The following is a 27011-nucleotide window of genomic DNA, read 5'->3' on the forward strand; positions in this document are numbered from 1 at the left end:
AGGGCATTTTATTTCAGTTGATCTGATAAATTGATTTATAAGCAACACCAAAAGCCAGCTTTTTTTTTTTTTTTAATATGTTTTTATTGATTTCAGAGAGGGAAAGGGAGAGGGAGAGAGAGATAGAAATTCAATAATAAGAGAGTCATTGATCGGCTGCCTCCTGCACACCCCCTACTGCCTTGAGCCCACAACCCGGGCATCTGCCCTGACCGGGAATCGAACTGTTACCACCTAGATCATATGTTGATGCTCAACCACTGAACCACGCCAGCTGGGCTAAAAGCCAGCTTTTATTAACCAATGTCACCCCAATAAATTGCATTTAAAAATATAAAAGCATAGATTCAAATACCAATTTCGAATGTGAGAACTAGGAACACATGTTAAACTCGCCATCCTCTGCATACTCACAGCCAACACTGCACAACCTTTGTTCTTCGCACTACAAGCCACATAACTTTCATCTCCTTTAAAATATATAATTTTTTAGTTCCCTTAATAGGAGATTCTTTCTCCGATATGCCCCGAGTAAACTTCTTCTACAGCAAGCATGAGTTTCATCTCTCCTCATCCTACCTTTCACTGAATGTTCAATTAGGCCAGGAAAACTATTTCCTTCCCTAAATAGTCTAGCAGAAGCTAGACTATAGTCTAGCTCTCACCTGGAAATGTGACTCTTCTTTCATTTTTTTTTCAGAATCCCACTCATCATGACTGCCATCCGGCTACGAGAGTTTGTTGACCGCCGCCCATTGATCCCACCCAGGTAATGTCCCTCCAGAGGCAGACAGGCACCTGGGGGATTGGAACTGCTCACCCTGCTGCTCTGTGACTGACAGACAGCTGCTGCCAAGGGTGCTAGTCAAGTTTCTTTGGGCTTAGTTGTAAAAAAAAAAAAAAAGAAAGAAAGAAATTCCCACACTCGTGGCAGAATCCAAGCAAATAAGCAACTACAAAGTCCCAAAAGACTGAAGGACATTGGTTTTTGCCTGAGAAGGGCTTTAGCCGGAATGAGGGACCCCTTTACTCTATTTGGAACCAAACAAAACACTCCTATGCTTCTGCCATGTGGGAGGTGACTGCACAGACAGAAACTAGGGATGAGATCCACTCTCTCTCCAAGTTCATCCATGGCCCAGGAATAACAACAAGTCCTAGACATGTTTTATTGGGCTAAATCCATCTTGCTGAGAGGTTGTACAACAGTCTGTAAATCCTAGCCCCACCCTCCCTTCCCCCTCTTCATGGGATCTACAGAGATTTACAAGCTATGAAGTTGGGCCGGGAACTCTCACATAGCAAGTGACTTCGGGGCCAGCCTCCTGCAGCCCCATTGACTTCATGGTGTTGAGTAAGCCTCGTGTTTATTATAGTATTTGGTTAATTTTAACAATATTTAGTCAACAAAGATATGTTCTTCTGCTTCCAGAAATTACTGGAAGAGAAAGGAGGGAGGCAGGTAAGGGAGAGCCCTCTTTCAGAGAAAACACAGAGCCTACCTTTCCCTCCCTGAAGCCCAGGAGAGGAGGGAGCAGTGTGGTCCAGTCTCTCTGGATGTCTGTCTCCCCACAAGTGTTTGGTCTTCCAATGTGTATTTGACATCTGTTTTGTCCACAGTTGGGTGGGTGTATTTAACTCTGGTCTCAGCTCCTGGGGAAAATGGAAACAAACTTCCCTTTGTAGCTGCTGCCTGGGGCTCAGTGGACCCAAGTCAGTCACGGGGCCTGGCCTGAGCCAGCTCATGGGGAGCCTGAGGATTTGGCTGGAACATGGTGTGACAGGCACCGAAGTCCCAAGGCAGCGCGGATTCGGTTCTCTGTGTTCATCCATCAGAGCCCCACTAGGAGGCTTGCTGTCTGAGCTACACTGGGTCCCCCTTTCTAGCCCCCCCCCCCCCCCCGACCCTTTACTACTCACTATAGAGCAGGGCTCTGTCTATTTTCTGCCTTCCCTGCCTTGGTAACAATTGTGGGTCCAATCCACCAGCAAGCTCAATCCTACCTCCAGGATAGATCTCCCATGGAAAAGATTGTCACCATCTCCACTGCCAGCACTTGGTCCAGACCACCATGGCCTCTCCCCTACCTATCTACACCTAGCAACACTCTTGTTTTCCTACAACCCATTCTCTGGAGCGAGCTTCATGAAGTACAAATTGGATCAAAGCCATCCCCCTTGCAATAAAACCCTGCAATTACTGCATTTTGCATAAAATCCAAACTCGTTGCCAGGGCCTACTAAGACTTACATGAACTGGCCTTGCCCATCTACAAAGCCCCTTCTCCCATTCCTTCAGTGGGCTCACTCCTTCAGACCTCAGGGCTTTTGCACATGTTCTTTCTCCCTGGATTGATTCCTCTCCACCCCGGCCTGCCCTGTCTTAACTAGTCCATGCTTAGCTCATTGTCAGCTGCTCAGAAAGCTACTCCTTGGCCACCCTGGCTAGAGAAGGTCTTCTCTCCACCTCCCCACCTCTGCTATTCTCCATCTCACACCCTTTTTAGAAACAGGGCCCCATGGCCCTTATTACAACTCATTTTATTTCTTGCTGTTCTCACCCACTAGAATAATAATTAATATTCATGCTGCTCTTGTTCTGTGCCAAGCACTATTCTTTTTGTGTGTTTTTTAAAATTGATTTGAGAGAGAGAGAGAGAAACATCAATTTGTTGTTCCACTTACTGATGGTTGATTGTTGTATGTGCCCTGACCAAGGATCAAACCCGAAACCTTGGCGGATCAGGATGACTCTCTGACCAACTGAGCTACCCGGCCAGGGCAGCAGGCACTGTTCTAAGCGCATGTTAACTTAATCTTCACAACCGTGAGGTACAGATGAGGAGGTACAACTGAGGCTCAGAGTGGTCGTGTGGCATCCCAAGGTCCCACAGCTAGAGAGGAATGGCAGAGGTAGGATTCGAACCCACTGGACTGGCTCCAAGGCTGTGCTACTGACTCCCGCTCTTTACTACACCTTCTGGTTGGCTCCTCTAGGGTGGGCTTGTTTGCCTGTCTCTACAACCCACCATCATCACCTCTGCTTAGCTGATTGCCATACATGGTGGGCCTTACACATATTTGTTGAAAAAAAATGAGAATGAATGAATCAATTATTCATTGAGAAAAAATTATTCTGTCACTTGTATGTGGTTCAGCTTCCTGGTGACTGACAGTACCTGAAGAAGACCCGCCCTTCTGCCGATCCTTTGGCACAAGCATTTATCCAATCCATCCTTAAAAGTCCAACCCTGGGGCCTATATGAGGGGGAACTGAATTACAACCCAGTAGGGCCACCTAATAAAATGAAATAATCTATGGTTCTCAAGCAGTAGTGACCACACAGAATTTTCATAAAAAGAATTATATCAGGCACAAATGTTAACTTGTGCCGACCCCAACCTACAGGCCTGTCACTCAAGGGCAGGGCTGGGCATCGTATTGGTTTGTAGAGCCCAGGATGCTCCCGAAAAGACCACTTCAGGTGGAATGTACTCGGGATAGTGTGGAAGAGAAGAATTTGTGTCAGACTCAAATGGATTTTAAAAATGCTGATTGGAAACTGTCTCTGAGAGATCAAGAGGCAGCTCTGGGGTCAGCTCAACACCTAACACAGATGGGATATCTCAGTCGACAAGGACAGTCCCAGATGTCTCATGGACTCTCATGTAATCAATCACTAATGGAGATGATAGTATCACCCCTACTTAACGAATGAGGAAACTGAAGCTCCCCGCTTCCTTGAGGAGATACTGTGGAGATAGCTGACTCTAGGGGACAAGTCCCAGCATGGTGGCCTTCATCTTCTGTCCTTATCAGCTCGTGTCCTTGCTGAGTTACCTACCTCCCACCCCCTGGAGTCTCAGTTTCCTGACTGGTTAGTGGCCTGAATACAGCTTTCCTTACAGATTTTAAACTCCGGAGTGGAAAGACAATATTTATTATCATTATATCCCTAGCACACTGCAAATGCGTCAGAGTATGTGTTTTATCGAATTAAACAGATGCATGTGTTTGTCTTACTGAGTTGAAAGCAGCTCCCGGCTAACACTGCCCTGCCCTTCTTTCCTTTCCTATTCCTTTGGTCCACTATGTCTGCTTCCTGCCAGCCCGTAAGTCAGGCAATCACCAAAAGAGCGCTGAACTCTTCTGGAAAAAAGTAATCATAAAACATACGGATGATTCTGGATGCAACGTGGTGTTTGGATTGGAGAACTGGGTTAGACTCATGGCTCTGGCATCTACTAGCTGGGTAATAATTAGAAAGCCCATCACCCTAGCTGCTTTGCTCAGTGGTTAGAGTGTCAGCCGGAGGACTGAAGGATCCCGGGTTCGATTCCAGCCAAGGGCAGGTACCTCGATTGCAGGCTTGATTCCTGGCCCTGGTCAGGGCAGGGGCAGGAGGCAACCAATCGATGTGTCTCTCTCACATCAGTGCTTCTCTCTCTCTCTCGCTCTCTCACCTCCTTCCACTCTCTCTGAAAAACAATGGAAAAAAATATCCTTTGGTGAGAATTAAAATAATAATAATAATAAATTTTAAAAAAGAAAGTCGACTTAACGTCTCTGAGCCTCAGCCACCTCTTCTGTCACCAGGTGTAAATATTTACCTGGCAAGGTGACCATGAGAATTAGATGAGATCATCTCTGGGCAGACACTTGCTGAAGCTGGAGGCACAGACAATACAGAGAATTGCAGAGCCAGAGACACAGCCACAGACACAGCTGCCTCTGGCCGCGGGGCCAGGCTCCTGAGGGACAAACGCTCCTGACCTCCCCCGTGAATATCGAATTGTGTCTGCGGCCCAGCACAGGCCCTGCTCGGGTTACATTCGCCCTCCCAGGGGACAGGCTTGCTCTTGTCTGAACTGAGCGCGCCACCTCAAATCGCCCAGCTCTCCTGGACGGGTAAATAATGCACGGTGCAGTCAGACGCGGGTGGGCCCCCGCTCCCACCCGAGGAGAAGCAACGGCCTTCCCACAGCTGGTCCAAGAACCGGGCGGGTGTGAGCCGAGTCCGGGCAGCGCTCCTTGGCGGGTCTGGAGAGCTGGCACGTGCCTGTCCGTCTTGCCCCACACCCACCCCACCTTGGGGGAGGCCGGGTACTGACATTTCCCCTTAGGTGGTCAAAATTCACTTCCAAAAACTGATGTTTTAGCCTCTTTGCTGGGGGTTTTCTCCTGTTTGAGGCGAAGGCCACACGGGAGAGGTTGGAAAGTCTACCCAAGGGGTTGGAGGCCAAGTGCGCCACCTTCATCCCCTAAACCTGCTTTTCCACCCAGCCCCCACCCTCTGACACCCACCTACCTGCTTACACTGGTCCCCGCCCTCCGTTCCTGGGCCAAAACCTGCCCAGGGACACTCCCGAGGGACCACAGCAGGTGTGTTAGCTGGTGCGGGTGACGGGCTCCTCCTCCTGCAAACAGCTTGTGCAGACCGCGTCTAAGGAGGGCTGAGCGCCTGTGCTCAGCAGGTATTGGTCGTGTGCACGCTAGGGAAGGGTTCATGGTCAAAGCGCAGCCTCCTGCAAGCAGCAGAGCAACCGTGAGAAGCCAGTGTCGCTTTGAAGCTCCAGTTGGAGTCTAAGAACCTATAACGTGGCCCTGGCGTAATCATTTCCAAGGTAGTGCTTCAGAGCCTGGCTGGCACCTGAGAAAGCTAGGTCTCCCACTCCCCTGCCTTCAGAAGTGTCATTTGTTCCCTATTATTGTGCCAATTCCTCTCACGTCTTATGACTTAACCCCCCCCCCCCCCCCCCCCCCGCTGTTATTTACTATCCAGGCTCAGTCATCTTATCCCAGCCGCTGGGCAGGCCCAGACGGCCTGTGGTTTCTCTGCAAATCAAAGCTCCCTGAGGTCCTGTTTGCAGAGACAGACAGACCCGCCCTGCTCACAGCGCTTCCTTTCATACTAGCTAGACAACGAGGGTCCCCTGCTCCCCACACGTTCCACTCTGGTCCCGACTCTGTCCAAGTCGAGTTCTGAAATTGCCCTCACCTGGAGTCTCGTCCCCATCCTACTTGCCTGCCCAAGCCCTAGACACCCGCCCAAACCCTAGGCCCACTGACCTTCATACAGATCACTGTTTCAGCACATAAAGAGAATTGTGAGAACAAGCGCTGCTTCTGAGTCAGCTAGGACCTAGCGGGGGATCTAGTCAAACTGTCCTCAAATTTGTTTTCTGCCACCAGCAGCAAAAATGTCCTTAAAATAAAAATTGTATTATGTCATCTTAAAAAAATCCTACAAAGCCCGGCTGGGGTGGCTCAGTTGGTTGAGCATGATCCCATGCACCAAGAGGTCACCATGTACCAGGAGGTTGCTGGTTCGATTCCCAGTCAGGGCACATGCCCGGGTTGTGGGCTTGATCCCCAGTAGGGAGCGTGCAGGAGGCAGCCCATTGATGTCTCTCTCTCTCTCCCTCTCCCTTCCTCTGTCTCTAAAATCAATTAAAACATATATTTTTTAAAATCCCAGAAAGATTCTGTCACCTACATCAGTAGTTCTCAATTTTTCAGATGCACATTCCCTTTTTTTTTTTTTTTTATAACAAATGTCTTGTAATGTCCCTATTATTTTTAGAAATAAAATATGTAAGTAACAGAATCCAGCTACACATAATTTTAAAATATCCATAGAATGTTCAACTGTAATCTAAAAGGAAGAGTGATTCATTATAAAATGAGATGGATTTCAAAATATAGGGTCTGGACCCCCCCCCCCCCCAGCTGTATACATGGGTCTCACCCTCACGCCCTGGAAGCTCTTCCTGCCGTTTTCTGCCTCGTTCAGTCCTGTCTGTGCTCCAAACCTCCCTCCCGACCCAGCCCTCCCAGGCTTACAATAGACCATCCCAGTGCTGCTTCTTTTTTTAGCACCTATCTACTTAATTATCAGTTTTTTTAACTTATTATGACAGTTTGTAAATACATCAAAAGTAGAAAAAAATAGTATAAGAAACCCCCATTTTCCAGTTCCCACTTTTCAACAATGATCGACATTTCCACCCTCACCCCCTGGTTTTAAATATCATCTTTTTCCCCTGATATTTTGAACCTAATACCTGACAACATCAAATATTTCCTTTTGATTCCTGAAAACTGAATCCTGAAAATGAGTAAAAAAGGCACTCCTGTCAAGAAAGTCCAAGGGTGCACAGCACAGGAGATAGAGTCAATGCTATTGTAAAAACTATGTGCGGTGCCAGGTGGGTACCAGACTTATCGGGAGGATCACTTTGTTAATTATATAAATGTCTAATAGCTATGCCGTACACCTGAAACTAATATAATATTTACTGTCAACTGTAATTGAAATAAATAAAATAAAGTCGAAGTGAAAATTAATTAAAAGTGAAAAGAAAAAAAAAAGTCCAAGGACTTCTGTGCCAGAAGTGGGAGCAAAGACCAAATACCTTTTTTTAATTATATGACAGCTGGTCTCCTGTCCAGAACTAACTGTAATCATTGCTTTTTTTCTCTCCCCTTACTGTCTCTACTAGGATATTCATTGCCCATCAAGGAAAGGACGTCCACGGCTATTACACTGGGCAGCTGGCCAGAGTCCATTTTGATTCTAGTGTCAAGCGATCTCCCAGGTGAGACACCTAACTAGTTACACTAAAGTTAGAATAAATTTTTGAAAATGGGAGTCACATTTTGTAATAATGAAAATGAGAACAATAATAATAGTTATTTAACAGATAGAAAAAGTTTGGAAAGAAATACACCAAACAGTTATTTATGGTGAAATTATTGGTATTTGTATTTTATTTTTTTATTTTCCAGCTTTTCTCTAATGAACATATATTACTTTTATAATCAGCAATAAAAATGGAATTTTAATAAATTATCTAAGAGATGTAAACACCATGGGTTTAGAGTTTTAACTTAGCCAAATAATTTAACCTTCCCGAGTCTCAGTTTTCTTCTCATTAAAATTACAAATTTGGCCTAAATGGTTTCTGCCTCAACACCAACAACAAAAAGATACTCCGATGTTGTGTTCAAGTTTGTAGAGACTAGAAACCATGGTAGTTAAAAGCAGCAATTTGAGTAACTTATGAAATGTTTGATCTTGGGCAATTTTCATTCCTTCTCTGAGTTTCAGTTTTCTTATCTGTTAAACAAAATAATTGACATCAAATTCCAGAGCAGGGTAGGCACTGGAAATGTGATTGCCATTAGTCTGAGTTCATCTGGTACATTTTACAAATTCTTCTTTTTCTCTTAATCGCCTTTGATATACAGTCAACTCCTGATTACCCTCCAGGCAAAGACAAGGGAGCCGTGGCATCTATTAAGCAGCATAGAGCCTAAACTGACTAGATGATCACACTGGAAGTCGTTTTAGGTCAGTCTGATCCCGTTAGGCGAGTCAGATGCCGCCCAGAGAAGTGACATGTCTTGCCTGGGGTCCAGTTGGTTGGCGTAAAACTGAGACTGGAATCTACCCACATTTTCTGAGTCCCAGTTCAAAGCCCTTTGCTCCAACTCAAATACACACTCAAACTCTCGTTAGGGTTACGTCCTCAAGAAAACAGGCGACAGACCCCCACTGCCAGAGCTGCTCATGGCCGTCTACTGACAACTTGGTTAGGGCTGGCCTTGGATCTAGGGGGTCTTGCCAGCACTGTCTTGGTAGCCTCCTGGCCATTCCCAGGAGTCGGACTTCAGCTGATGAGCAGATGGAATGCTCTTCTTTGGGTGTTCAGCAAGCTGTTTCTACTTCCATTCAGACCTCGCGTAGACTTGGCGATTCCACCCACGAGAGAAAGTCAGCATCAGCCTCAGCTAGACCAACAAACTCTGATTCGCTACATTTGTTTTCAAAGACATTCCAAGCCTCCCGAACCATGGTATAAAGAAACCACCTACCAGAGGGACTATTCTCTGCCATTTTTCACGATGGGTAAGTCAGGTCGGCAGCTCTTGTTCTCCGAGATCAACCCTGCCTGGGCCGCAGAGAAGCAACTCCCAGGGGCTTGCGGGCCCCGCGCGTCTGGGACCAGTCAGGCTGTTGGGGGGGAGGCGTGTGTCCAGGCGCAGGAAGACTATAGAGGGCTCCCCGAGGGCTGCTTCCTCCTTTCCTAGCTCCCTGTATAGGCTTCAGGAATGAAGATGCATAAATGTCCTTGAGGGGAAGCAGCTCAGGTCTGACCACTCCTCACTGAACCCTTTGTGGCCTTTGACATTTGGCGGCATCTTTCAAGATTTCCAAATTCTTTATGTAGTATTTCTCTATGTGGCAGAATGTGCGAGAGTGCTGAGGGGCCAGGTTCCCCCATGGAAATGCCCAGTGGGGGGGTCACCCAGAAACCCAGTTAAACATGCCTGTATTCCTATAGTCACTGATGCTTTGGATTTTAGTGAGTAGAATGAATTAGTTCTTTGAAAGGCTTTTTAAGTGAATGAATGAATCCTGCAGTTTCTGTGAATCTCACACTGAGGCAGGTACATGCTATTGTTTTGCGCATTTTCCAGGGGGGACACCACGTTGCAGAGAAAGTTGATTAGCCCAAATCCCACTGCAGAAGGCAGGAGTAGCAGAATGCAGACCCAGGACATTTCAGACCCAGAATTCAGGCCTGGGCCAAGTTCTGCACTTGACCTTGAAGCTATGCTGCTGCTGTCAAAGCTGAATGTCACTTGCACTACTATTTAGTCAGTGCTTTTCTTTAAAGTGAATTAGCCCTGGCGAATGGCAGCGCAGGGCTGGGACTCAGGTCCCAAAGGAACAGCAAACAGCAATGAGGAAGCGTGAACAGAACCGAGCCAGGGGTGGGCGTGGCAATGGAGGAAGCTGTGCTGGGACCAGAGATTCAGGATGAGAGGTTACAGGCCGGGCAAAGCTGGGTTCTGGAAGGTGAGAGGGGTAGAGCCTGAGAAGGGAGGGAGCTGGGGGAATGGAGAGGAGGCTGGGGCTGTGATTAGGTCATGTAGGGAAAGAGGTGCTGGGAGAAGCAATAGCAGGCCTTGGGAGGGTCACATTCTAGGAAGCCAGCGTGGCGGGGGCCTAGGTTGTGGCTGAAGGATGTGTGAGGGTTGGGAGAGTAAAGGCTGCTGGGGGCCGCGGAGGGTTGAAAGGAGAGGTGCTCAGGAAGACTCAACAGAGCTCCTGTCCCCACAGAACTGGCTCAGCAGTTTGTCCTTTGAACCATTTCCTTTAAATGGAAGAATCTAGGCGGGCCTCTGGTTTCCAAAGTGACGGTAAACAGGACCTTTGTTAACAGTCCTCTGCTATGAGGAAATCTTTTTAGAAAGACAGACACAAAAGGTTTTCTCCCTCGCTTATTATAGAAGACAAAATCTAATTCTTTTGAAACCTATAGAACCAGGTGAATGTTTAGCAAAGCAGTTAAATATTTACCATCTACTCAGTCCTTAGCATAGTGCAGTCAGAACCCCCGTACAATTTCAGCTAGGCCCTGGAAAATAAGAATGAACCAGGTAAAGGCAAAAGGAACAGTTAAGTGCAAAAGCTTGAAAGGTGGAGAGGGCTTGGCATGTTGGAGAAAGAAAGGTCAGCTTCGTCTGGTGGGTGGTCAGAGAGGGGGCGAGGGGTAAGATGCTCGGATTCTACTCTACGGTCAATGGGGAGGGCTTTGAACAGAGAAGTGACATATAATTTGTCCTTTAAAAAGATGACTGACTGCTTGTTCAGCACTGTTTGGAAAGGAACAGGAGGGAAGGAGCTAGTTCATCATTTAGACCAGAGGTGATGGTGGTCTGGCCCCGCAGGGAAGGCGACAGAAATAAACGGATTCCAGAGATATTTTGGAGGTGACATCAATTGGATTTGATGATAAGACCTGATGTCAAGTGCATTTCTATTCCTCCAGTAAATAATGAAAGCCTACTGATCTTCGAGTCGGCGTGCAAGGCTTTGGCAATACCATGTGAAACAAAAATAGACACGAAATTTCTATAACCAGGGAGCTTCAGTGGGTAACCAGCATAGAAAGAAGATAACATTCCACCTGCCATAAAAGCCATGAAGCAGTTTATGTGTTGCTACAGGAGCACATGATAGGTCTGAGGCTTCCCTAAGGAAACCTAGGCCAGGGGTGGGGGGAGGAGCTTCCCAGAGAGCACAGCATGTACAAAGGCCCCGTGACAGGAGCGTGACATTTGAGGAACGGAAAAAATAACAGTGTGCCTCCCGCACAAAGTCAGCAGGGGCGGAGCAGGGTGCGGCTGGAGCTGGCAAGCTCAGAAAGGGCGAGGGCTTTACAGGCCATTTCCAGGTTTGGGCCTCTTGCCTGAGGTTAAGGGGAAACTCCTTAAAGGCTTTAAGGAGGGCAGAGGTGACATGATTAAAACTGCTTTGTGCAAAGGTCACTCTAACAGGAGACGAGAAGGGGGCAGAGTGGGGAGCAGACTGCGACAAAGATCCAATGCAGAGAAAGGAGGTAATGGCAGGGTTAGGCTAAAGGTTCTCAACCTCAGCTACGTCACTTTCAAAAATCCACATGCCCGGGACACACCCAATACCAATTAAATCAGGATCTCCTGGAAGGGGGGTCCCGGGCATCAGTAATTTTTAGAACTTCCCAGATAATCCCATCGTGCAGCCAAGTTTAGCAGCCAGTGGGTGGTAGCAGGGGTCCAAAGACAGAGAAAAAGGCAGGCACAGAATTAAGCATTTGCTTAAATCAAGAAGCTGACTCCTCGACAGAGTCTTTGGGGGAAGGGCTCTTCACAGAATAAGTTTATTAAGGTGTAAGTTTTTTTACTTTGACCGGCTTTTGACCAGCCTTTGTGACCAGGCTTTAAGGGCAAAGCATGTCTAGATTAGCAATGATCTGCTTTTCATGTTCAGCTCTTACTTGGGAATTGTTGAAGAACAGATTAAATATAGATCATAATAGAGCAAGGTGATTGCTTAAGAAATTCTTGCTCAGGAAAAAATCTTTCTCAGCACCTAGGGGTTCATTTATTTATTCAGGAAACATTTATTAAGCCCCGACTATGTGCGAGACACAGTGGAAGGTACGAACTGTCCTCCGAGAATTTATAGTCTGGAAGGAAGAGACGGCCCCTCCAATGGAAGCTGCCCTTGTATTACTCACCTGGCGCCAAGTAGTTCAAACAACTCATTCTTTCAAAATAAATACATGCTTTTGTGGCAGTGTGAGGCCTTACACTCCCTGACCTTCAGTTTTCTCATTTGCAAAAAAGAATAAAAATAGTTATCTGCCCAGTAGAACTGAAATATCCATATAAATAATTTAGAATTATTGAAGCTTACATTATTAAGTCTTCAAAAATGTTTGCTATTATTCTTGATCAAAAGTAAATGCGTCATAATATTTCTTTAAAGAACCTAAAACAAAAGAATTGCATTTTATACTGGGATTAAGTTCTAAAACCAATGCATAAGATAATTATCACGTATAATCAAAGTTACCCTTGAAAATCTCTTAAATTGTTCAAAGTGATATTAACTGATACTAAATTATTAATGGCTTTGGAATACTTGGGATTTTTCAGAGAGAAGGTGAAATTTTCTCTGTTCATTTTATTTTTGTTGAGGGTTACTGTGAATATTAGAGTTAATGTAAGCAAAACACCTAATGCAGTGCACAGCACTGTACGTATGAAGTCTTGTTACAAGGCTGCAATTGAAATGCTCTGGTCTTCTTGTTTTTTAATGTCTTTATTGATTTGAGAGAGGGGAAGGGAGAGGGAGAGAGAAACATCAATGATGAGTCATTGATCAGCCACCTCCTGCACGCCCCCGACTGGGGACCAAGCCCGAAAACCGGGCATGTGCCCTGACCGGGAATCAAAAACCGATCTCCTGGATCCTAGGTTGATGCTCAACCACTGAGCCACACTGGCTGGGCAAAACGCTCTGGTCTATGGTTCATTAAGCATAGATGCACTGGCTGCTCTCTTCCCCCCCATCCCTCCTTGAACCCTCACTTTTACATAAGCAGAGCTGTTAGTGATTTATAGAAAAGAGGCTATAAGATACGAGGGAGCTCCAATGGGTATGAACTTAGGGATGGTAATAACTGCAGTTTGATACAAACAGAAGACGAAGTGGCCCATTTATAATGTGAGGCTTAAAGGGTTTCAGTGTGGGGGGGTCTACAATTAGGATGTCACAATGCAAAATTATGTGATTTATTTTATTTACATTTTTGCACAATTCAGTAATATGAATCAGTGATTTCACCACATAACTCTTTGTCTGAGTCCTTTCTAACATAGCTTTTAAACATATTCCTTTGTCTTAAATCCCACACATTTTTTGTTATTGTACCCAACTGCTGTTGAAACGACAGTGAGTTAAAATGTAGGACTAGTTTTAAATCATTAACTTGTTTTAAATTCCAGATTGGGACAAGAAATTAGCCACAGTTTCATCGAATCCTAGACCGATCAACTCACTGCCTGAGTTCTACTGTCGTGAAGAGAGGTGGCGTTGAAATAAAAGCTTTCAAACTAAATAACTACGGTGTTTGAACAGAACAATGTTTGGCATTCTTAGGTGACTCTTTTAGACTAAAATAATGATAACAGAACTATTTTTAATTTAAGTGTGTATCCAGATGGCTACAACCCTAAAATATTTACATGTTGTGAATTCTTTTCAGATTAAGTTGGTCAGCCTAGGGCAAGGAATCCAGACGCAGCCTTACGAGGACTTGTTATCTGTTCTCAGCCCCTCTACAAGTCTTGCTGCTGGTGCTGGTAAACAATCCTACATTTAGTCCAATGGTTATACGTGGGACCAGGTAAAAATACCATTTCATCTACTCGATAACTGCATCACTGGAGAAAAAAATAAACCTGGGGATGTGGCCAAGGAGGAAGAAGACCCTGAAGGTGCTCTGGCTGCAGAAACCCAGACATGGCATAGGACTGTAGTGAGATGTGAGACTGGTAAAAAAAGAATTTATTGAGAGTCAGTGTACAGATGAGTTGCCACCCCTACCTTGGAGAGAAGAAAGCCTGACAACTAGCTGTCAACTCCCCAGGCCAAAAGCTAGAGGGTCTTCCCTAAAGAAATGAAATGATCCCAAAGTAAAGCATCCTACATTCTGGCCCCTGGGACTCCATCATACTAGTTGGTTCCCACTCAACACCCCAAAGCGAAGCCTACCAGTCCACAAGCTTCCCCTAAGAACAGTTTCATACACATTTTCATTTTTAGTTGTAAAGAGCCAACCAAGGATCACCAGAGTTGAAAAAAAAAAAATACATGACAAAGAAAGAAAGACAAAGACCAAGATAAACAGAAGAAATGATCCCAGAGGAAAGAGAATTCAGGGAACACCAAAGAACCCCAAACACGCCAACAAAAATAACTTTATCACTGGACAGGGGATGTTTCAAAATAACTACATCCATAAACATGAAAAAGCAACCTTTTCAAACAAAGCTTTTGAAAATAAAAATCTGATTCCTAAAATAATTTGACAGGATTGGGAGAAAATTCTGAAAAACTCTTACAGAAGAGGAAGGCAAATAAAAAGATTTTTTTAAAGGAAGAAATGTAGAGCAATTCAGGAGGTCCATCATCTCACTCATAAGCATTCTAGAGACACAACAGAGAAAATTAAAGGAAATTATCAAGAAACCATTTTCAGAACCAGAAGCCTCCCAGTTCCCCTTTTGTTACTGATTTCTAGCATCATGCCATTGTGATCTAAGAAGATACTTTGTAGGGTTTCAGTATTTTTAAATCTGAGACTTGTTTTGTGACCTAATATGTGGTCTCTCCTGGAGAATGTTCCATGTGAACTTGGGAAGAACCTATATCCTGCTATTTTTTGGTGGAGTGTTGTATTAGTATCTGTTAGGTCTAGTTTCTTTATAGTGTTGTTCAAGTCTGTTTCCTTATTAATCTTCTAATGTTGTATGAGTTATTAAAGCGGGGCATTGATGTCTCCAACTGATATTGTAGAACTATTTTCACCTTTAAATCTATCAACGTTTGCTTCGTATATTTGGAATTTATTAAGGTATAATTTTTAGGACTGGCACTCCTATGTAACTATATTAATCAGTTAACATATACGAAATATATACTACATAGGCCCTCCCCCACTGAAATGTCTTGTTCTGCCATGTAGAATTTTAAAATTAGGAGCCCATGTTTTTTGTTTCAGCAATTTTTCTGTGCTCTCATTATGCCTCCCTAAGCATGTATCACATTCTGGCACAGTCCTTTTTCATACGAAACATGTTTTGTACGTTTGGCTTACTCTGCCTCCAATTTCTTGACCCACATCAGCCTCACCAGCCCCTCACTCATTTTGTTCAGTTGCTCCAACTTCCCAAACCTTTTCCAGCCTCTGGCCTTTGCACAGTGTCCCTCTGACTACGCATCCCTTGGTCTGTTTAAATGTATTCCTACTGAAGGCCTTCTCTGACCCTTCCCGAATTTAGATTAGGTTCTCCTTCGTAGCTGCTGTATTTTCCCACTGTAGCACCTAACATCACTTGCAGAACCAAGCATACAGTAGACCCCCCCTTACCCACAGTTTCACTTTCTGCAGTTTCAGTTACCCATGGTCAACTGTGGTCTAAAAGTATTAAATGAAAAATTCCAGAAATAAACAATTCATAAGCTTATTCCAGAAATAAACAATTCGTGTTCTAAATTGCACACCATTCTGAGTAACGTGACGAAACCTCACGCCATCCCACAAATCAGCCCTTTGTCCAGTGTAGCCACCTCATTTCATCTCATCACATAGGCACTGTATCGTCTCACATCATCACAAGAAGGGTGAGGACAGTAGAGTAAGATATTTTGTAAGAGACACCACGTTCTCATAACTTTTATTACACACAGTGTGTTGTTATAATTGTTTCATTACTAGTTATTGTTGATCTCTTACTGTGCCTAATATATAAACTAAATTTTATCATAGACATGTATGTGTAGGAAAAAACATAGTATATATAGTTTGGTAGTAGCCGTGGTTTCAGGCACCCACTAGGGCTCTTACAATTCATCCCCTATGGATAAAGGAGGGACTACTGTAGATAAAGATTTTTATTATTATTATTATTTTAAATATTTCTTTATTGATTTCAGTGAGAGGAAAGGAGAGGGAGAGTGAGAGACAGAAACATCAATGATGAGAGAGTCATTGATGGAGCCCGCAACCAGGCATGTGCCCTGACAGGGAATCGAACTTTGATCGCCTGGATCCTAGGCCAACGTTCAACTGCTGAGCCACGCCCAGCTGGGCTAAAGATTTAATATTTTAATAGTTATCTATTATTTTAAAGACTGAAGGATATCTGAAAAATGGATCCTCTCTCTTAACCAATTTAATCAGCAAACAGTTCACTTTTACAGAGAAATGGGAGTGTCATTCAAACTGGTCAAAAAGGAAGAAATATCAACATCAATATGAGAATTACACTTTTTGGTAAAAAATAAGAGCACTTCTGACTCAAAGAATGAGTTCTTTGTATCTGCTTCTGGACCACTGCTAAAAACGTTTCAATAAGGCAATACTCAATAAGCCAGGCGAGAATGTCGGCTTTAACAGGCTTAGTCTAACAGGGCTCTCATCTCTGTGCAGCTCATCTGATCTGAAGGCCAAGTAGGAAGATGGAAGGGGAAGAATAAAAGCCAATTCAACTTCCATCAGAATAAGAAAAAATTATTTATTCTATATTAAGTATAAATTATTTTATGTAAAGATGATTGTTGATCAGTAGTGGGCTTGTAAGATCATCTGTACTATTTTTATTTATTGAATCCAACAAGGTTGCTCTTGTTTTGACATTTTTAAGTATAAATAAAAATATACAGTGAAGATAAAGGGTATTTAGATGTTTTCAAAGATTCCTTTTTTGATCTCTCCACACCTTATCCCCAATACTGCAGGGATATAGCTCCTTCTTGTATACCCCAGTATTACCATTACTTCTCTTAGCAGAAAAAAAACACAATACACAAAGTATACTAGAAATATCTGGTTCTTTTTAATCAGCTATTGATGGTATAATAAAATAAATTTAAGTGGCACCTAATTTAAACATTCAAAATATTTCACTGAAGGATAATCTATAACACAATATGTTAAAGCCTAATTGTTAAAATAACACCTTTTTTTCCCCCCAAAGAAAAAAGAAACAAAGGCATGACCAACAATTTGGGTTCGTTTGGACACTTACAGATGATTTTGTAGGCATACTGGCAGGCACAATGTTGAAAAATCAATCCACTAGATTTAGAAATAATGGTAAGATAAAATAGGAAAGCTATACACCTCAGAGTTAATATCTGAAATTAAAGGAAAATATTCACCAAATATCACAATAGATCTTTTAATGACTATTTTTTAACATTAAGAGTATTGTTTTAGGGAACACCTTTTCTCTTTGAACATTTAATTAAATGTTCAGTGTATTAAATAATTTATAGAGAGAAATAAGTTTTGTGTTCTGTACAAATTAAAGGACCCATGAATATATCACCCTCCCCCCGCCAAAGCTCAAATTTGCAATGGTCTCAGCAGAAAATAAACAGTTCACAAACAAAATTCATAGCATTACAAAAGTTTACAGAACTCCTCTCTTATCATTTTTTCTAACAGCAAAGATTATAATGACAGAACTGAATGATCAGAATGTAAAAATATTTGTGCAAAACTGCATTAATTGTTCTTACCATTTAATAGAGGTAAAACCTATGAACACACAAGGACAATAATAAAGAAAAACTACATTGAAAGTCATTCTATTTTAGATTTCAAACAACATGGATTATACTATTACTAAACATTAAAGAAAACGTGGCACCATGAGCAGCAGGAGCAACAGATGATTTCGGCAATTATGCCAGCCAAGGAGGCCGACACTGGAATATGCCGAGGCTTACCTCCACACCAGCCATCCATCTCAAAGACTGGAAACAACTGTAGGGCTTACAACTCATATCAATGTCTTTATTCTTGAAATTTGTAGATCATAAATGACATAGTTAAGAAAGTCCTTTTCCCCCCTCTCAAGGAGTGTTTCTTGCATAACTGGAAACCCTTAGAAGAGCTGAATCATAGACTCTCTGGATTTCCCTACACCAATCCATTTAACTGGGAAGGAAAGAGAAGAAGTATAAGAATTGTGTTAATTCATTTATAATGTTGTATCATTGGAATTAACAGACCCACCACTTTTCTCATTGTCATCATTTAACTTTGTCCTATGTGCTTTTTGTTACTTTTGTTCAATTTCGTTAGATTGTGCCAATTTCTAAATCATTGGAATGTGCAGTTGAGATTCAGCACAGGGTAGTTTGCCTTACCAATTCCTGTTTTAATTGCACAATATTTACAATTCCTCAATTCCAATAATTAGGATTAAAAAATATTGGCCCAAACCAGTAGAGACCTAAAGAACCTTTGATTAAGTTCCTAATACCTAGAAAAGATAAGCACCTTTGATGACTGGGTGATGCTAAGACGATACTGAAGTGTCACTGTAACTTTTAAATCTCATAAAAGTAGAAATATCTGGCATGGCCAGCATGGCTCAGCGGTAGAGCATCGACCTATGATCCAGGAGATCCCGGTTTGATTCCCGGTAAGGGCACATGCCTGGGCTGTAGGCTGGATCCCCAGTAGGGGGTGTGCAGGAGGCAGCCGATCAATGACTCATCATTGATGTTTCTCTCTCTCTCTCCCTTCATCTCTCTGAAATCAATAAAGATATATTTTTTTTAAAAAGTAGAAATACCTGGAAGCGACCAGCCTAGGACATCTCTAACCATCTGCACCTCATGGGTAAATATTACCATATTTTACAGACATCATTGTTAAATTAACTGTTTATATTTCAAAAATGTTAACTAAGAGGAGTGAGTTTACTGAATTTGACATCAAGCTAGAAGGGCCAGCTAGCAATATGGAAAACAAGATTCACGTTTGAGATGAACCACAGTACAAAATCAAAATGATAGATTATATGGAGGATGCCTCCCATCCACTTCACTTTCTGTCTCTCAAATCTCCATCAGTGCAAATAAAAGGGAAAAAGCAATGTGTTGAAAGAAAGACTTCACATAAGAATTCACACACATTTGTTTTTTAATAAAGAAGTTTTGTTCTTTCTTCTCTTATGTTTTTCAAACTAGAGTTCCTATTTTCTGCACCTATTATTTTCTAATGTCTATTCACGAAACTCCCCCAACTCTCAAGGGCGATTTAATCCCAAATGAAAAAAACCACAAACTATTTTTGGTGGTAATGAAGATACAAAAGGATTTGTTATTGAGAAGGAGAAAGACGCGAGAATCAGCGTCAGAGGGTAAAAAACAGACTAACAGAGAATTAAGGCAGGATCAAAAATGGTGAGAGGTAATCTATTGTCTGCCGGCACATGAAGGATTAAAGAAAGGTGATTATATTTACTCTAAGGAATAAAATTACATCTTCCTGGGCACCTATGCAAATCACAAGTGCTCTCCAAATAATAATCTTTCATCCTATTTCAAAGGTAGTTAAGTCAAAAGATAGTTGTTCATCTATAGATAAACAAAGTGTTTATCTTTACCTGGAATTTGGAGCTCATCTTCAATAAATCGAACATAATTTTGTGCATTCACAGGTAGCTCTTTAAACGTCCTTGCATTTGATATATCTGTGTTCCATCCTGGAAGAGTCTTATATTGAACTTCAACTTTATTTAAGACCTCTTGGTTTGCTGAAAGTTAAAGAGTGTGTTAGTTCATGGTGTACACTGCCTATTGTCAAACAACTTTTTGATATCACAGATTCACAATCTCTCAAAAATCTTGGAAGCCAGATGCATTTTGGAATTAGACGTTTTCAGAGTTTAGAAAAGTACCACAGTGCGTCTGGGGTCGTATTTTATAATCAAACCTATTTCTACAGCAACACAGGATTATTCACCCTAAGCAACTAGACTACTAGTTTCAACATCAGTTCAAGTCAGGTTTTGCTGTCAAATGAGTCTCGGTGCCAAACTAAAAACTTTTGATTCTTAGAGCCTTTTAGATTTCTATACCACAGATCTAAATAATGTCAGCAATCTCACAGAAAGGAGGCCTGCACACCTGTTCTCATCTGGGAAATCTACTGTTTTGTGACTGTGTACAAAAGCTTAGATGGAACTTCCCTACATTAATCTCACCTAACCATTTTCCCTGTGTCCCCTAACAGAAACTGAAAATATACTAAAATCAGAGCAGTTCCTTTGACTAGAGATAGTGTGATGAATGTTGCACTACATACATCCAGATTTCCCCCTTCAGGACTGAAACACACATTCCCTCAGCTGTGGGAGTATTGCCTGCTGACAGCTCCCAGGTCAGAACATCACCAGGAATGCCCTCCACGGAAGGGAGCTGCCTCTGGAGCAGCCCATGTCCAACAGCTTGTCTATATTAGGATGTCAAGGATGAGGCCATTTACCTTAATTTGGGACAACTCTGAAGGGTCACTCTAGCACCAGAGTTCCCCATAGGACCAGCTGAGGGCTTTTTATGTAACTACTTTGCAGTTCAACTTCTCCTTCTGCCTAATCCTGCTTCTCTCCCTCCCTCCCAGATGTTGCTCAGAGCACCTACGAGCAAACCACCTGCACGCAAATCTGTATCAGAGTCCGTTTCCCAAGGAACGAAACATAAGACGGTGCCAGGAGTGGTGTGAGGAAGAAGTCTCTAAACTGGGATCTTGGAGCTGGATCACGGCCAGCTGGCTGGCAGTGAGGACCATCAGTGGTGGTAGGTGGAGCATACATAGTCTCTCGCATGTTGTGGTAGTGCAATTGTTAAAACTTCCGTGGGAGGGGACTTGGGACACCCTGCTGGTGCAAAGTACAGTGCTGGCAATATCTGAAGCATTCAGAAACAAGTACAAGGGAACAATGGATCAGATGGCTCTAGATAAATGCCATTCATGAGCTGGAGTGGAGGGAGCTATATAGTGAAGGACCCCCTGCCCTCATTCCAGAAGTCCGTGGGAAAGTCCCATGGCTAAATTTCAACTGTACATGCAAAGAATAGAACCATCAGAGTATTACGAGATAGCAATTGTCACACAGTTGAGTGGGACAAAGATTGTAGAGGTGCTGGCAGAAGGGAAGGGACAGGGTACATTGGAGCCCCGGCACTGCCAGAACAGAGAGATCTCTTTACACCTTATTAACTCTCCAGACATCCAGTTGAGACACCAGAAAAGTGCTCATTGACAGTAAAAAAACACACTCTAGAATATACCTACTACAGACACCCTTAATAGAGCCTAAAACTATGTTCTGCCAAGATCCCCGGAAGAGACAGAATTTGGAGATTGGTTCATGCCAGGTTAGAAAGGTCTGGGAAACACCTTGGGCTCTTCACATAACTACACTAACAAAGCATAAAACCAGGCTATATAAATTCAAGATGATCAGCCAGTAATTTAATTGTCCCCTAAAACAAGAACCAATATTCTTCAGAGGAAGGTAACAGAATCTGGGTCTCTACAACATATTACCCGCAATGTCCAATATTCAAACAAACTCATCGGACACTGAAACAGTGATTCAGACTCAAGCAAAGGAAGAGCCAAGAGAAACCAAACTGAAGATGGCCCAGAGGTCAGACTAACGACAATGATTTACACGTTTCTAAGAACTTTAAGCTATCCTCAGTTCCCACTGAGTGGTCACCATTAGCAAGTCACAAAACCCACCAGCCTACCAAGCTTCAGTAAGCTAGTCAATATTCCTTCATTGGGCATATTCCCAGTCTTACAGGACAGCTAAACAAATTAACAGCCCCTATTTCTGGAAGTTGGAAACATTTACAGAAATTCCTGAATAACTGAAATCATTTAATTAAAAATATATCTGAAAAAAAACACTTCCCCAAGCAGGAAGTCTCCCTACACCCATCCACTTTAGACACAGGTCATTTATGTGGCTTGAAGAACAGGGTGGGCTAATGTATTAAGGACCCGCTTACCCTGCAAACAGGTCTCCTTTCGCCTGCCCCACATTTCCCTAGGGAGGGAGGAATGCCTGCATAGACTAAGGATGGGATTCAGGAGCAGCAGAGCTGGGCTCAGAGATACCATGTTTCCTCATTCCTATTTTGAGTTCGCTTGCTGCAGCCCAGCGCTCAAATGTGTGGCAGCTATGAAACGAATGCCAGGAGTAAGTGAACGTACCTGCACTATTCACAAGGGACTAATAACCATGTAGCTATAGATCATAAATTACTCAGAAGAGCTTTACGAAATTGCTGTAATACATTCACCTAATAATATTCTTTATACACAGCCTTAAAAAAATACCTGGGAAATGAGGTATAATTTCACCATCTAACTTGTAAGCAACTCCAACTTTGATTTCCGTAAACATGTCCAAAATATCCAATTTGGTAAGTGCCAACCTAGTTGTGGAAGAAAAGACAACGTTTTTAAAGCAGCAAACTCTAAAAAGCTCTATCATCTAACTTGATGAGAGAGTAAAGGAAATTCATACAAAGCTCAAAGTTCCAAAGCAATTCTGAAAACTGGTTAGGATTTTGTTTTAAAACGTGCCACACATAAAACACAATAGGACAATATATTAATTTTTCTCAGAATAAAAAAAGACTTAACTAATCTACTAGTTACTTTTATAATAATAATAGATTTTCACTGATTGATCCACACCCTCTTGCTTAACTTTCTTATGATCTTATGATCCCACATGTATTTGTGGGACGGCTGCCTGGAGTAAAGGACACATCCTGGGGATGCAGGACACAGCAGAACTCACTGTTCCACAGGGGTGACCACAAGAAATATGCATAGTCACACATATGCCATCAACCCTCATTTCTTCACTCTGGTTACAGTCACCTCCACCCTTCTGGACAGAAACTGTCAAGGAGAGTGAGGAAAGCACATCAAGGACCCTTCATGACACACCAAAATCTCCCAGTAAAATCACTAGAAAACAGAGCGTGAGGGGAACTACTGTGGAAATTAGATACAACACTAGGTTTGAGATTCTTATCCCCACATTTTTTTATACTTTATTCTGTTACTCACTAGAAGTTAAGCCTGATGAGTACAGGCATGGCTACATTCGTTTAAATACTTATGTACCTGTTAATAACTTACTGGGCATTTTCAGAGTCAGGCAGTGTGCTCTATGCTCTACTACATTTCTCACCTATTTTCAAAACACCCCTATGAAGTAGGCAATACAATTATCTAGATGATGATAAAAAAAAATTATTTTAAAAAGCACAGAAAGCTTAACTTGCCCAAAGTCACATAGCACAATGCATAGATCTGAGGTTTAAATCCAGAAATCAGACATCACTCAAGCCCATGCACTAAATCACTGTTTTATGGCCTCCCCTCTGTACATATACTCTACTCTTGCTCTATCTATCCATCTACCTATCTCTCTACTCACCTACCCACCTTAACTTCCCTCTGTACTCATGCCCATGTAAGAGTATCTTTCCTTCCAACCGTGGATGTCTAAGAAAACCTGGGCTCCCTCTCCTTGTGTCCTTTATCATACATCTTGGTCCACTTCTACCCTGAACTAAAATTTCAGAGGTTAAAGAGAGAAATTTTTCTATTTTGCTATTACCTCAAGTCTTCATTTCACAAAATTTAACCTGTGGTCATGAATTGTCCTATTATTTCCTGAAATATGTTTCTAAGAATACTCACGCAGTGAACCCATTAATCATATGAGCATATTTAAGCAAAACGAGGTCCAACCAGCCACATCTTCTTTTCCTTCCAGTAGTTACGCCAAACTCTCCACCCCTTGTCTGTAATAATTCTCCAATTTCCTAGGGGACAAGAAAATAGAACTTTAGAATTAGAATACTAATGCTGTCAATCTAGTAGAATTATACTTAAGATCATATAACAAGTCAGAGTCTCCGTGAGAAAATATCTTTCAGAAACTAAGCTGAAGACAGGATTCCCTAGAGATGATGGGTTTCATGTGAAGGAGGCATTATTTGGAATAGATCCACTCTGGGCTTCTTTTTTTACCTTATGATGTCTATAGATCACTTCCTAAAATTTAGGTTAATATATAAAAATATAAATACCGCATATTAAAACTAAGTTGTTAGTATTTACTAAAACAGACAACTTAAGCCGATTGTCTAAAGAACTATCGTTTGATGATTTCCTGAAAACCGTAAGGCAAACTTGCATCTACTAAGTACTAGTTCATATCACAATGACCTTATTACAATTATGTATTTTTAAAAAGTTTGCTGTCATATTTGATTCCTAGTTGCTTCGGTTTTCTGTGTCTCAGTTTCCTCATGTGTACAGTGGGGAAAGTGACACTACCCAGCTCCCTGAGCTATTGTGAGGATCCAAAGAGCTTCTAGGTGTACAGCCCAGGTCACCACCATGCCAGTGTTGGCTAGGATCAGACAATGTCCGGAGATCACTTTCCTCTCCCGTCTCCTAATAAGCTCTTGGTGAAAGGTAGTTGTCACTTTTAACAACTTTTGCCTCTACCATCTCAACCCTCTTCATAAACCCACCTTCCTTTAGCCTTGCAATGACAATGACCTTCAAGTGACCTCTAATCCCTCCTCTTGTCAACCTGCTGCCAATAACAATAAAGGTGTGCATATATTTTTTAATGTTGCTCTGATCAGTCTTGCAAATTAAGTGGTGAAATGCACAGAAGAGAATTCATTAAAGGTTTTTATTTTAAAACTTTTGAGTTAGAGGCACTGAGAAAGGCTTACATTGTCTTGTTCCGTAGGAAAGGCCCCAATGCCAACTCTAGTTGTGTAAGCTTTCACAACTCCATACACTTCTCCGACATTTTGAGGGGGCATCCCCAATCCGGTACAAACACCTCCCACTGTACAGTTTGAGGAGGTTACGAAAGGATACGTTCCTGAAAATAGAAACACATGTTAAATATATACACACAGATATATTTTATAACAGAATTACTATGAAGATTCTGCACTTGAGTATATTCTAGGTCTTTGACAGACTTAAATCTAACTGTAACCACCCTCCCAAAGCCTCAATGTTTTGTTGATTCTTTCCGTACAGAAGGCGATAAAAGCGCAGGTGGTTGGCACTACACCTGCAGTGCTGACACGGGAGTGGTTCCGTGACTGCAGCAGTTCCTCAGCTCTGTGTGGCAGGTACTCACCTAATGGACCGCTACATAATTTAATGCCATAACCCTGGTGTTATTCTACTATACAGACTTATCATCTATGTATCTGAACACTCTCCTGTTTAAAACAAATTTATTTTACTCCCTTGATACAAATCGGGTACCGCAGCAACCCGCAGTGGCAACGGCATGCTGTAAATGTGGTGGTATTCTAACATTTTCCTACCTTGTGATGTCTACTCCGGGAACAATCCCAGAAATGGCAAAAGTAAGCTAAGAGTGGTATACCCTCACCCAAGAGCCTCTTCATATGTAAAAGTATTCACTATCCTAATTAGATACTCTGCTTTCTTTCCAGACTGGATAAGGCACCTTATATCAAAAAGACTTATCTACTACATAGAAGTACACTTTCTTTAACTGGTTTACTTGGAGTCAAAAGCCAATGGAATATCAATAAGAGCTGAGAGCAATCAGACTTATCCTGAGCGATCATGTTTAGATGATAAACTAATGGGGCAATAGTTTGAAGATGTTAAGCGCTAAGTTTTTGAAGATGGAGGAAATGCTCTAAACCCACTCAGAAGTTCATGCCCGGGGAGTTAACTAAACAGACTTCCATAGGTTTTAGAATATACATACATGTCTAATAACAATATATATTAGTCCCCAGTATTTTTTTTAAAGCCTGAATTAAAGACAAAGATTCTTCCATAGCATTCATCTAATCATCTTATAGTTCTAAAGAAATGAAGGCTGGAATTGAACCACAAACCAAACAATAAAAATCACAGCTTATAGGCTTTTCTAATGAACAACGAAACTTAATGTATATATTATTGTCTTCTACAATATTCCTTAAAATAAAAAAAAGATTAGTACAAGATGACCAACTTCTACCATTCCTGCACATGTATATAAGCTAAAAGCCTTGTTTTAAAACCCCTTAATGCTAACATGAATTATTTATATCTTAAGTCCCTTAGGTACTAAAGTACTAGTTGAGCTCCCCCTAAGTCATAGCTCACTTACCAAAATCAATATCTAGAAGTGCTGCGTTGGCACCTTCTACCAAGATTTTCTTTGGTGGTCCATGCAGGGCCTCATATAGGAAATAGACTCCATCTTTCACCATTGGTTTAATCCTTTCCATATAACCCTATATTCAAAGATGAAAACCAATGTTAATGCATACTAAGAAATTTACAACATAACCAGTATGAGTAAAAATTCCCTGGCTTAATGACGGTGGAAACTGACAAATGGCAAGGAGAGAGGGGTAGGTGGCGGTGCCCACCCGACTGCCACACTGGGACTGCCTTTGGCTTCTCATGCTGATTCTCCAGAACCAGAAACGAGACACTAGCTCAAGAAAGGCAGAGATACAATGAAGTTCAAAGGTTCTACATAAACCTCAAAGCTAATAAGGTGACAGCTTTCAAAGGACCAAGGACTCATACTTCATAAACCAGCTTTCAGGAAAATTCAAAGAACTGAGTACATTACATTACAATTTTCTATTTTGTGAAGTATTAAAAGCTGCATTTATAATCCATATAACCATGAATTTTAAAACTTGCACCTTAAAATGTGATTCTCAAAATGTGGTGAGGGCCAAGCACGCAAATATCAATAATTAGTTGCTAATATTCTTCCATTATATTCCATTACAGTAAAGACTCTATACAGCCATATACACTAGTAGACAATGTCCAGTACTATTTTACAAGTGAGCATTATAAAACTTTCTCAAAACATATTTAAGTTAATAATACTGCTTAATTTTAGAATTCAATTAAAAATGTAGTATAAACAGGAGTTGCCCCAGTACCTCTAGTACAACTGCAATAAAACCTAGTTTCAACTATGTTTAAATATTTAGCCAGACTAGCATGGAAATTCCAAGTTCCGC

General features: G+C 42.1%; 2 protein-coding genes across 2 annotated transcripts in view; one reads left to right on the top strand and one right to left on the bottom strand.

Annotated features, from left to right (window-relative positions):
- The first annotated feature begins 713 nt into the window (after positions 1-713).
- SPMIP3 (sperm microtubule inner protein 3) lies at positions 714-13437 on the top strand. The gene is made up of 4 exons (XM_087829053.1): positions 714-769; positions 7504-7599; positions 8740-8912; positions 13346-13437. The coding sequence occupies exons 1-4, from the start codon at positions 714-716 to the stop codon at positions 13435-13437; spliced, it is 417 nt and encodes a 138-aa protein (XP_087685179.1).
- Positions 13438-16938: 3501 nt separating this feature from the next.
- ADSS2 (adenylosuccinate synthase 2) overlaps positions 16939-27011 on the bottom strand; it is a 29225-nt gene continuing 19152 nt past the window's right edge. The window contains exons 8-13 of the mRNA XM_087828916.1: positions 26132-26258; positions 24711-24865; positions 23659-23783; positions 22276-22373; positions 19529-19678; positions 16939-18069 (exon numbers count right to left, since the gene is read on the bottom strand). Of these exons, the coding sequence (XP_087685042.1) occupies positions 18017-18069; positions 19529-19678; positions 22276-22373; positions 23659-23783; positions 24711-24865; positions 26132-26258 (708 nt within the window). The 3' untranslated portion in view covers positions 16939-18016. The remainder of the gene's footprint in view (positions 18070-19528; positions 19679-22275; positions 22374-23658; positions 23784-24710; positions 24866-26131; positions 26259-27011) is intronic.

Source organism: Miniopterus natalensis, chromosome 21 (assembly GCF_054644295.1).
Source record: "Miniopterus natalensis isolate mMinNat1 chromosome 21, mMinNat1.hap1, whole genome shotgun sequence".
Classification (NCBI taxonomy): Eukaryota; Metazoa; Chordata; class Mammalia; order Chiroptera; family Miniopteridae; genus Miniopterus; species Miniopterus natalensis.